Consider the following 12,699-nt stretch of genomic DNA (forward strand, 5'->3'; position numbering starts at 1 on the left):
CTGCTCCTGTCCCTGGGACAGGGGAGGGTTTCCAACAAAGCCTGGACATGCAGAAAGGTGCATTTTTACATGAAGAACAGGCAATTTTAATGCTGAACAGGTTTCTTACCACTACACTCAACAACAATTAGTGAGAATTTTGCTCACAGTGATGCCTGGAGAGGCTCCCTGGAGCAGAGGCTGGACAGAGTTAAAGGAATAAAGCAGGGATTTATTAAAAGGCCTTCAAAGGATGCACCTTGGGCAGCACCAGAGCCCCGCTGTGGCTCCACCCAGGATGGATAGCATGTCACGAGTTTTCACACTTTTATAAGTTTTGGTCCATTTCTATCTATTATCTATTATCATCTACTATCTATTGTCTATTATCTATTATTTTTTGGTCCATTTCAATATATTATTTGGGTTCATTGTCCAATTCCAGCTCCAGGTTGTACAGTCCCACCCTCCCAGTTTGCTCTCCTCAATCTCTGTTGTTTTACACTTTTTGGGCTGAAGCTGCAGTGGTGTCCTTGATTCTGGGCTGGAAAAGGATTGTTCTGTGTGCCTGAGCTGGAAAAGGATTGTTCAGTGTGCTGAGCTGTGAGCAGCTGCTGACAGGTTACATGGAGCTCAGAGCCACACACCAATGCAGTGCAGATCTGGAAGAGGTGACAGCTGGCACTGAAGGCAGCAGCAGCAGCGCCCAGCTGGCAGGGAAGCAGCCCCAAGGAGGTGCGGGGCGCTGGGCAGGGTGCAGCTGGCCGGGCAGACCCAGGCTCTGTGTGCCCATCACGGGTCCGTGCCATGCAGGGTGCAGCTGGCCGGGCAGACCCAGGCTCTGTGTGCCCATCACAGGTCCCTGCTGGGCAGGGTGCAGCTGGCCGGGCAGACCCAGGCTCTGTGTGCCCATCACGGGTCCGTGCCGTGCAGGGTGCAGCTGGCCGGGCAGACCCAGGCTCTGTGTGCCCATCACGGGTCCGTGCCGTGCAGGGTGCAGCTGGCCGGGCAGACCCAGGCTCTCTGTGCCCATCACGGGTCCGTGCCGTGCAGGGTGCAGCTGGCCGGGCAGACCCAGGCTCTGTGTGCCCATCACGGGTCCGTGCCGTGCAGGGTGCAGCTGGCCGGGCAGACCCAGGCTCTCTGTGCCCATCACGGGTCCGTGCCATGCAGGGTGCAGCTGGCCGGGCAGACCCAGGCTCTGTGTGCCCATCACGGGTCCGTGCCATGCAGGGTGCAGCTGGCCGGGCAGACCCAGGCTCTGTGTGCCCATCACGGGTCCGTGCCGGGCAGGGTGCAGCTGGCCGGGCAGACCCAGGCTCTGTGTGCCCGTGGCGGGCTCCTTACCTTTGCCGATGGAGGTGGCGATGCCGTTCACCAGCTGGGCCAGGGCCTTCCCGGGGGCCGCGGGCGCCGCGGAGCCGCTCAGGAGCTCGATCGTGCCCGCCTGCTGCCGGAACCGCTCCAGCTCCCGCGCCAGCAGGTTAAACTGCTCGCTCTGCGTCCGGCATTTCTCCTCCAGCTCCCGCACCTTGGCCTGCAGGACAGCGGGGCTGAGACTCGGCACTGGCCAGCCCTAGGGCCGGGAGCCGGGACACACATGGAATTTGGGATGGGACACAGCAGTGGCCAGCTCCTGGGGTGGGGAGCTGAGACACACATGGTATTTGGGATAAGGAGACGGGACACACATGACATTTGGGATCAGACATGGCACCTGGCCAGCCCTGGGGCCAGGAGCTGGGACACACATGGCATTTGGGATGGGACAGGTCCTGGGGTCAGGAGCCGGGACACACACGTAATTTGGGATCAGGAGCTGGGACACACACAGCATTTGGGATCAGACACAGCACCTGGCCAGCCCCTGGGGCCAGGAGCCAGCACACACATGACATTTGGGATCAGACACAGCACCTGGCCAGCCCCTGGGGCCAGGGACCAGGACAGACAGCATTTGGGATCAGCAGCCCCCCGGCCTCCCTCCGAACCTCCCCGCGCTCCAAACGTGACCCACGGGCAGCCCTATCCCACCGAGGGATTCCTGCTGTCCCCAGCACCTTCCCAAGGGCAAATCCCTCCTCCTGTGCTCTGGCAGTGCTACAGCTAAAAGAATGGGCATGTTCCCCCCATGGCCAGAGCCCTGCAGGGATCCCGCAGTGCTGAGGCTCCTCTGCACACCTGGGTGTCCCTCCTGCGTGTTTTTCCAGCCTCTCCAGAAGGCAGGTCTACCTCGGAGGTTTGCCCACCTGCTGCTATTCAATTGAAGCCTCCAAAGCTGCTACACTAACATTTGTATTAAAGCCCCACAAGAACAAGAACCAGCATTGCTCTGAAGTTCAGCCCAAATTCACCCCAGCGGCTCCTGCAGAATTTGGCTGAACTGCCCTTAGTGCTGCTCGCTGTCGAGCCAAAGCGCACCGAGGTGCTCCAGGACCCGCCCAGAAGGGCTTTTGCAAGCCTGGAGAAGCACCAGAACACAACAGTTTCATGTGGCTGTTGAGCACAGGCTTCACCAAAGCAGAAGCTAAAGAGAAGCTGCTGCTGTGGCTCTCCTGCACGAGGGAGCGATGAGCTGCTGCGATGGCAGACCTGGCTGAGAGCAGCGCCGGGCACGGCGAGCTCTGGGCTTCCTCAGCCCTGCCCCAAGCATTTAAAGAGCAGTGGAGACACTACAGCATGGAACCAACCCCCTTCTACCCAAACCTGCCCTCACTGCACCAGCTAAATTAAAGCTATAATAATGCATCCCAGGCTGGTGCTTTATGGTGAGCAAACACAACCTTCCTTCATTAAAAACCCCTCTTGTGCTTAGGTGAGCAGCTGTGCTAACAAAGGAAGTCTGGATAGCAAATAAATCCATTCAACTGAACTAAGAGCTTTGGTTTTTTTAAAGGAAAAAACATACCCTGTTTGTGTAAGAAGAGCTGTACATTTTATATATCAAGAAAACAACACCTATTACATACCACCTATAAAAAGATCCTAGCTGAAGGAAAATGCTTACAGTACCCAGAAGAACCCAAAAATCCAAATGCAATATACAAGGTGGCACTGTTTGCTCCTTTTCTTGTAACAAATACTTTTTTAAAGTTAGGGTGAATTTTAAATATATAATTTCCTTGCTTTCATGGCACACAAATGAATTTATTACTGCAAAAGAAGTCTCAGGGTATCCATCTGATTGATTATGAAATGAAGAACAGCAAGAATCAAACATTGTGGGAGTTTTACACAAACGTGAAATGCTTGGGGTTTTTGTCTTTCATTTTTTTTGCTGTGGATTTGAGCAAATGAAATGTCAGACTTTGCCACTTGTTAATTTTCTGCATGAAAATTGCATCTATGCAGTTTCAAAAGGACATTAAGCAAACAAAGAAGAAAACTGGGTTTTTTGGTTCCTGTTTTCCAATGGAAAGCTTAAGGATGAGCCATTCAACTCTCTAAGAATATTACTGACCTTTCCACAAGCACTTATGGAAACTCCAGCACAAAATAAAAAAGAAAAGCATCACAATCCAGACCTCAACAGGAAGCTAAGGCTGCCTTAAAAGTATTTTTGAAATAGCATTATTTAATAACTTAGAAATTATTTGTATTGCAGTAAATGCCTTGTATTCTGAGCATGCAGAGATTTCAAGTTCTCTCATGACAGCAGGAAGTCTGGAAGAAAAATGCCTTTTCTGCTGTATTTTTAGTAGGGGTGTGAGCTAGAAGTGAGCATGAAGCTGGCACTTTATACAGAAAATTTGCCATAAGAGCCACGATGGAGCCACCAGGAGACATCCCCATGCTCATCCCTGCTGGATGTGCTTGCTTTGCTGTCAGCCAGCCAGCCTCACCTCACAGCAGAAAATCCACAAATGTGGGTCTGGCCCTGCAGAGCAAGACAGGCTCACAGGCTCAGAATTGTGGATTTTTTCACAATTGTAAAAATTGTGCAGAATCATGGACCCTTTCCTGTGGTCCCTGCATTTAATCTGTGCTCACAGGCTCAGAAGTGTGGATTTTTACCCTTTCCTGTGATCCCTGTATTCAATCTGTGCTCACAGGCTCAGAAGTGTGGATTTTTACCCTTTCCTGTGGTCCCTGTATTCAATCTGTGCTCACAGGCTCAGAAGTGTGGATTTTTCCCCCGTGCCATGGTCCCTGCCATTCAATCTGCTCAAATCCAGCGGCTCAGGGATGGGAAGTGGAGGGAGCTCCCCATCACAGACACAGACTGTGCACACAGGGCAGGTGAGGCGTGAGCAGCTCTCCAGGTGGGCAGGTCTGGATTCAGAGCAGCAATTAGCACGCTCTGCTGTGCAGATGTCATCTCAGAATTTCTGTTCACAGAGCAGCAGTGCCTTTCACCGGGCAGCTCAGAGCAGCCCCAGGTGCAAATATCACATTAACCAGTCTGCATTAGCAAAGGAGCAGCCTGAATCCAGACAGAATCCACAGGCAGACAGTTACAGCCTTGAGGGAGCCACCAAACCATTCCCATGGGCATGCTCTGAGGAATTGCCTCTGGAAAGCAGGATCTGAGCTCGTTAGCCATGCCAAAGATCTGAGCTCTCGTTAGCCGTGCCAAGGATCCCAGCTCTCCTTATTCCACTCCAAGGATCCCAGCTCTCATTAATCCACACCAAGGATCCCAGCTCTCCTTATTCCACTCCAAGGATCCCAGCTCTCATTAATCCACACCAAGGATCCCAGCTCTCCTTATTCCACTCGAAGGATCCCAGCTCTCATTAATCCACACCAAGGATCCCAGCTCTCATTAATCCACACCAAAGATCCCAGCTCTCCTTAATCCACACCAAGGATCCCAGCTCTCCTTATTCCACACCAGTGATCCCAGCTCTCCTTAGGGCACACCACGATGAATTTCTGGTGGAAGGATGTCCTGGCTGGGATGGTTTGGTGTTAGGCAGTGAGTGCAGGGCATGCTTGCATAGCAATGGTTCCAGCACGCATCCCATGCAGGCGAGGCAGGGCTCTGGGACTCGTTTGCAAGGGAGAAGTGCAGGATTCGGGAAAGGAAAGGAGAATTTATGCCCTAAAATACCTGCATGCTGTCCAAGGTGTTCTGGGTGAAGTGCAAAGCAATAAATCCCAAACAAGACACAGTAAACAAAGAGATGTGAAATAAACAAAGAAATAAAAATAGTTTTGAATCATTTTTTCACATTTCACAGCGGTCTCTTAGAACAGCTACACGTGTAAAAACATGCATCAACACAAACAACACTACAGAAATCAACACTGCTGCTGATTTGGAACTGCAAAAGGCACGCTAAATAAAATGCTAAAAAATAAATATGCTTGTAGCAATAAAAAGCAAAAGCTTTGGAAATCTCTGCAAATCAGAGGTTGCAGACAAGTCAGCTAAATAAGAATTGTGCTCAGCTTGAGGGGGGTAAATAATCCCTTGCTTGTCTTGTTTCTGTTTTCCTGTATCATATACTTTCCACCAGGCATTAAATAATAACTTCAGCTTGGAGTCTGGAAACTAAAACAAACTTAATATCTATAATGCTAATGAAAGCCTATGAGTAAAGTACATTCTGTGGGAATATTGACTTTTATAGATAATGATAAACAAATGCTTTCATTTTTATCTTTTTAAAGTTGATCAATGCACCAGGAAAAATCCACCTTTCACCGAGTCATGGGCCAGCAAGTGCCCATAGAAATACTGTGGGAAGGTAAAAAGACTGGAAATTACCTTTAGATAAAAACAGATTTCTAAATGAAGTGTTGACAGTGCACTTGCTATTAGCTTTCATATTTTTTCACATTCTTTAGGAGATATACTTTAACAAAACCATTTAATGCCTTTTCCTCAGGCAGAAAAATGAAGTTCTCTCTTTCCAGCACACCCTTTGAAGGTTTTTGAATTCTTTCATTAGATTTACAGTTTCTGCTTCTTTGACATGTTGCTTTATGTTTAGACACTATTAAATTAGACAGTATTTAATTAGGGACCCTAGGTAACTGATGGGTATTTGCTGCTGTATTTCCAGCCTAATAAATCAAAATTCTCATCATTAATCAGTCCCTTTAATAGTATTTTACAAAAAATGGTACGAAAAAGAAACATATACCACTTCCAACAGCTCAGCCTAATGCCCACCTAACTCAAATATAACTCTTAAAGGATGCAATTGTATCAGAGGAGGAAAAACCCCATTTGCCTGCACAAGTGCTCCAAGTGGTGACATGTACATGATCCTGCTCAGAAGGGACCTGAGCCAGCCGAGGGAACCCAGAGGATCTTACCTCTAGCAATTGCACTGCTCCTTCATGTTCCTTCTTCGCTTCAACCTGAGCCTTGTTTTTGTGGAAAGCAAAAAGGAAAGAAGAGGGAAAAGGAGGAAGAAGGGAAATGGATTAGTCATGTCACATCCCATCTGCTCCGAGCACACAGAGCCAGAGCTCCCATCCAGCAGGGTGGCAGTGCCAGCTCTGCCCTGTGTTCCCAGCATGGAATAAATGTTTATTTTGGGAGGCTGGAGCCAGCGGGGCTTCAGAGCAGGGCTGCAGTGCTGGGCTGCAGGAGCACGCTGACCACGCTGCAGCCCCAGCCCCCAGCCCCAAACCCCTCCTGAGATGCAGCTGGAGCTGTGCCCTGCAGGGCTGGAGCTGTGCCCTGCAGGGCTGCACTGCAGGGCTGCACTGCAGGGCTGGAGCTGTGCACGGCACTGCAGGGCTGCACTGCAGGGCTGCACTGCAGGGCTGGAGCTGTGCACGGCACTGCAGGGCTGCACTGCAGGGCTGCACTGCAGGGCTGGAGCTGTGCAGCAGGTGACAGCAAACCCAGGGCTGCAGCGGGCACTGCCCTGCTCTCAGTGCCCCGTTTGGTGCTTCCCCAGCCCTGGACAAGGTCCCAGGCTGTGCTGAGAAATGCCACCCTGGCACTGCCCAGACTTCCTGCTCCCCTTTGGAAATACTCCTTCAAGTAAAGACAACTCCAGGGAAAAAAGCAAAAGGGAAGAGAGGATTTAGCACACAGTGCTGGGTGCGTTGGGGGCCAGCTCTGGTTGAAATGTGAGCCAGCAGCTCCTGCTAAAGCTGGCAGTGATGTGCTGTAGTTCCTCAGAGAGCAGATTTATTTAAAACATTTATCCGCTGAGCTTGTTGCACTGGGTGAAACACCAAATCCAACCTGCCTGTGCCCAGTGCCTGTCACTGCAGCTCAGCACAGGCTGCAGAAAGAGGAGCACAGATTTGCCTCCTGCTGCCAGCCCAAAGGAGGGTTCATTAATGTAACCAAAATTAGCAAGAAATGCTGTATTTCCTTGTTTTGCTTTGATTTCTTTCCTTTGCCAAGAAATTTAAGCACAAAATTTATGAGGCAGTTCTAATAATAACAGCTGAATATAACTAGAAATGGCATTTTGGAGTGTGCCTAAGTACACTTATTGAGAAAGACTAAAAGAAAATTACCTGGAAGATTTCCTTTGGTCAACTACAGCATTCTATTTCAAGTAACTATATTAGATACATCTTTTATTCTGCTGAGAAGGTCCCTTCATGCCAATTCTCTACCAAATTCTCATTAGCAGCATTATTTCTGTGTTTTAATCTAGCCCAGCAATTGGAAAAATCAACATTAGCCCTGAGACAATTGCAGCTTGAAGTGACTTTGGCAAAACTGAAACTCAACATCATGGTTTTTGTATTATAATGAATACTGAGAAATTGCAGTGAGAAAAAAAACAAAAAATGCCTTGGAATGATTTTTGAATTAGAGAATGACCTTGGAAGTGAGGTGTTGAAGGAACTGTTCCGTTTCTGTGGTGGGCTGATGCTGGCTGGACACCAAACCCTTGCCATACAAACATGACACGTTCTTGAAAAGGAAGATAACTGTGGTGTGTCAGTGCCCTGACAAGATTTTCTTTTTCCTAATTTACTGGAGAAGGGTAGCAAGAATTGAATGTCTGGAAGAGGAGGCCAAAGAAATGACCTGTCCCATCCCATCCCATCCCATCCCATCCCATCCCATCCCATCCCGTCCCGTCCCGTCCCGTCCCATCCCATCCCATCCCATCCCATCCCATCCCATCCCATCCCATCCCATCCTGTCCCCACTCACCTTCTGCAGCAGCTCGATCTCCTGCTGTTTGGCGTTGAGGACAGCCAAGGCTTGCTCATGCTCCAGCTCCAGCTGTTGCCGCCGCTCCGCAGCCTCTCGCATGTGCTGTGCCAGGGCAGAGGGAGAGGGAGAAGGAGAAGGAGAAAGAAGGAGAAGGAGAAGGAGAAGGAGAAGGAGAAGGAGAAGGAGAAGGAGAAGGAGAAGGAGAAGGAGAAGGAGAAGGAGAAGGAGAAGGAGAAGGAGAAGGAGAAGGAGAAGGAGAAGGAGAAGGAGAAGGAGGAGAGCTGTCAAGCACTGGGACAATCCAGCTGCAGCCACACGAGCCACCATGACCAGGGATGCTCTGTTGCCCCCAGAGAAACCTACCTGGCATCCTTGGGAGGCAGGAGGGAAACTGGGTGGGGCTGGAATTCAGTCAGGGCTTCAGCCAAAGGTAACTCAGGCACTTGGACATCAGCCCCTGCCAGGACCCGGGCTGTGGCCCTGCCAGGACCCGGGCTGTGACCCTGCCAGGACCCGGGCTGTGGCCCTGCAGGACTGCACAGGTGAGCAGAGCCGTTCACCAGCAGTGCTCAAAGGCACAGTTCTCAGGGAGCGTTTTGCTGACAAACTAAAGCCTGGATAAAAATTGCCCTGCCGATTCCCCAGGTGCCCCTTTACGTTGGATACACTGCTGGGATTTGTTTTGCAAATGCTGACCCAAAAGAAACAGCTTACCTTTGTGATCTCTGCCTATTAGCCGCCGAAAATGAGGCAGAACAGAACCAGCACAGCTGGGGTTGGGCCAAAGGGACCACACAGAACTCACAGCAGCTTCTGAGCTGAGTTTGATGCTCAAACTCAAAGCAGGATCAGCAAGGTTCTGGGAAGAGCACAGGCTGCACGGTGTCAAGGCACCCTTTGCAGATAGAAATCTTTTTCATTACAGGTTAATATTACTCCCAACCTTCCCTGTAACTTTCAAACACCCTCATAATAAACGGGAGCTAAGAAAGATCTCTTTCTAGATTCTGATCTCTTCCCTGGTGAAGCTGGTATTAAAGATTTTTATTTTCCAAATTACATACTATTCCCATAATAGTCTCAGAGCAGAGGCACAGTGCCTTATCTGCAGCACGGAGTTATTACACACAAAGCTGTTAGAAATCAGCACTTGGGGAAACAAATGCATGGAGAAAATGGACAAGAACAGCCCAAAACATCTCTTATTGTCTACAAGAGAGAATTTAATCAAGCCTATTTCTAACCTGTAATGAGCTGTTATTGCCTGCTGCACATTACCCAGGGCACAGAGGGACAGCCAGGGAGGCCGAATCTCTCAGCCTGGATATGTTTGCAAAAAAAAAAATCAGAATTTGGCCTCTGCTTGGGATTTATTGACTTTTTGTTTGATTATAAACAGCAACAACATTTTCCACTTTGTAAGTTTTCACCCTCAGCTGTGGCTGGGTTTCCAGGAGTTTTGGGAGGGTTTGGTGTTTGCCTGTAGACGTTTCTGCATGGCATACTCTACAAAAGTTCATGGGGAATTTTATAATGAATGTTATAATGCCCAAGAAGAATGGTTCTGATTCTCATCTCACCTGGATGAACATCACCCATTTACCAACCAGTCTTCCTTGTGGTTTAAATTATCAGGAAAGAACCTCTCATTTCACTCTGTCAAGATTTAGTACCAGATCTGGAACAGCATGTTTTGACACTGCTGAGCTCTTGCTATTTTACACCAGCTACCACAAAGCATTTCAGCTTTGAACTTCCTAATGTGTGAATCTGCACTTCCCTCTTGCACCCTTCCCAGAGCTCCTCATAATGCTGTTCCACACCAGAAGAGAAAGCCACAACTACAAGAGCAGAGGAAAAACACAGCAGGGATTCCCACCTCGGGGCAGTGTCAGATCCTGCTCTGTGCTCCAGAGGGTGCAGAATTCACCCTGCATCAGAGGGCAAAGGCAGGAGCCTGCTGCGTGCAGAAGGAGCAGGGACACCCTGCATTAAACCGTGATTTAAATCAGATTTCCAGCTCTGGAGGGAGGGTTGTGGGCACAAACTGCTGCTGGAAGGGCACTTCAGCAGCAGTGGCTGCCTGCCCTGGGTGGGTTTGGCAGAGCAGCCCAGCCTGGCTGGGGCTGCAGGGGAGCCCATCTCTGCCAGGACAGAGCACAGCCCTGTGAGCAGGGCAGAGCTCCCAGCACAGCTGCAGGGGTGCAGGTTCACCCCCAGGGCTCTCCCCAAACCCTGCAGCTGTGCTGGCAGCTGGCTGAAGGAGCTGCCTGCACACAGAGGCAATCAGAGCCCTGCAGCATGGGCACTGCCAGCAGAATCAGCTCGTCAGCAGTTCTCCATCTTCTGCTTTGCTGATACATCCCGAGTTCCTCAAAAGACAAACAGAACTGCTTTTCAGACAGGGAAACCAGGCTAAATATTTCTCAGAACTTTTCTGCAGTGGCTGGGAAGCTGCAGGCTGTTTTTCCAAACTCCTGACTTGCTGGGCATATGAGGACACGCATGAAATGCACCGTGAGCTGCATCTGCTGGGCATGGCCCAGTGCTGAGGAGGAGCTGGGGGGCCTCAAGGTGCTCTGCAGCTCACAAGGGCTCTGCTTAGGGGACAAAAGCTCTGAACGTGAAAGGCCAGGATCTCTGTATCCACCAGAGAATTTTGGGTTCAGCCCGGGAAAATTTTTGAAGCAGCTCTTAAGCAGAACAGTGAGAGGCACAGAACACAAAGGCCACAGTGATATTTTGCAGCCAGTGGGAGTGGCAGACACAGATCTCTGCAGTTAAATATCTGGGCAGTTTGTTCCTGCCCTCATCCTCTCTCATTTTCACTCAAATAACTGTGCAGTGCAAGGTGCCCACAAAGTTCCAGGAAAAGGTCTCTGAGTGCTCTGAGCTGGTTTGAGACCCCGGCCAGTGCCTGGTGCTCTCGTTCCACACCCTGGGCTGAGCTGAGCTGAGCTGAGCTGAGCTGAGGGGGGCACGGTGCCCGGGTCTGCAGGGCACCCCTGGCAGTGCAGGCAGGGCTGGAGTGATGGATTTGGGATTTATACACACCTTCAGGACCTGCTCTAGGTTCTCCAGCTTGGCTTGGAGCTGGTGTTTTCCCCTCACAGCCAAATCTCGTTCTTTGGTCACTCTGAGAAGGGCTTCTCGAAGATGGTCATAGTCTGATTTTACCTAGGAAAAACAAACAGGGTTACTGCCCAAACTGCAGGGATGCAGGCAGAGCACAGCTGCCACAAAGCTCTGCGTGGGAAAGTGAAGGAAGGAAAGGCTCAGAGGGGCAGGAATACAGCACAGCACCTCAGGAGGAATGCTGACTGAGGAAGCTGTGCCCGTCTCACACACAGAACGTTTTCTCTCAGCAGGGACTGCAGTCTGGCAGCCAAACTGCAGCTACGCACCAGGCATGTCAGTTTAAACAAATACACTCCATCATGCACAGAATGAATGACAATCAACATGTTTCTAAATTCTCTGCATCTCAGGGCCTCAGAGAAGGGTGTGCTATACAAAGAGGCACAGATCTAACATATATATATTTAATAAAACTCAAATTTTTGTTTCTTCTGGACTCTTTTAAGTGTAAACTCACTTCAGAATAAACTCAAATACACATGATCAGCCTGTGTTACCACTTGAAATCAGTGTACCTGCAATTCAAAAATCAGTATTCTTCTGCAATAAACCCCTTGCTCTCCCTTAAAACATTTCTATACAGAAGGTATTTAAAGGATCAGATACTCATAAGGTTTGTTTTATGATTTAATTCATTTGGTCCTATATTAGCCAGTTCAGTAGTATCAAGTCTTGTTATACAGGATTTTGTGAATCATCAGTGACAGTGACTGCTTCATAAACAGACACAGAAAACAAGAAAATCCATTGAATTACTTTAGCATGCCACGGAAAAGTTCTTTCTTTAATTGAGACCAGCTGAAAATTTGATTTCTTAGTGCTGATCACTCTCTGAGTTTGAGATCTGTATTGATGCATATCAGGATTATTACAGCTTGGCTCATACCAGAAACTGCATCCTTCACAGGAAGAAAAAACCAAGCAGGAATAAACACCTGGGTAAAAACCCCGGTATTATTTTCACATACACGGCCACTTTTCTGCAGAGCTTGCAGCAAGTAAGGAGGCAAAAACATTCCTGGTGAGCTGCAGGTTTCCCCGGAGCTGCACTTGCTGGGGTCAGAGGAGTCACAAAGGACTGAGCCCTCGTGGCAGCAATGGTGCCCATTGCTGTGTGCCAGCTGGAGCATTGACCTGCCCAAGGGAGCCCTTCCTTCACGTGCCTCGTGAGGGAAGAGCAAGGCTGAGCGCAAACCACAGTAAAGAGAAGAGAAGCACTTTGGGAAAGGGACAAACTGGTACCCCACGCTGTGCCCGTGGCCAGCAGCTCCCAGTGGCCACGCTGTGCCCAGTCCACAGTGACCACGCTGTGCCCGTGGCCAGCAGCTCCCAGTGGCCACGCTGTGCCCAGTCCACAGTGACCACGCTGTGCCCGTGGCCAGCAGCTCCCAGCTCCCAGTGGCCACGCCATGCCCATCAGAGCCCAGGGCTGGCTCCTGCTGCACATCTGGGGTGCAGATGTGCTGAGGTGGGGCTCGCCAGCCTCTCCTCCC

At 49.9% G+C, this 12,699-nt stretch overlaps 1 protein-coding gene across 6 annotated transcripts in view; it reads right to left on the reverse strand.

The window, feature by feature from the left end:
• Nucleotides 1-12,699, reverse strand: part of RIMBP2 (RIMS binding protein 2) — a 64,068-nt gene that overhangs the window by 32,187 nt on the left and 19,182 nt on the right. For 5 of the 6 annotated variants that reach the window (XM_077787276.1, XM_077787275.1, XM_077787277.1 and 2 more), the window contains exons 1-4: nt 11,123-11,232; nt 8,066-8,170; nt 6,247-6,297; nt 1,327-1,516 (exon numbers count right to left, since the gene is read on the reverse strand). In XM_077787276.1, the coding sequence (XP_077643402.1) occupies nt 1,327-1,516; nt 6,247-6,297; nt 8,066-8,167 (343 nt within the window). In that variant the 5' untranslated portion in view covers nt 8,168-8,170; nt 11,123-11,232. Of the gene's footprint in view, nt 1-1,326; nt 1,517-6,246; nt 6,298-8,065; nt 8,171-11,122; nt 11,246-12,699 lie in introns of those variants that run through there. The other variant, XM_077787274.1, reaches the window with a different exon arrangement.

The sequence above is a fragment of the Lonchura striata genome, chromosome 18, assembly GCF_046129695.1.
Source record: "Lonchura striata isolate bLonStr1 chromosome 18, bLonStr1.mat, whole genome shotgun sequence".
Classification (NCBI taxonomy): Eukaryota; Metazoa; Chordata; class Aves; order Passeriformes; family Estrildidae; genus Lonchura; species Lonchura striata.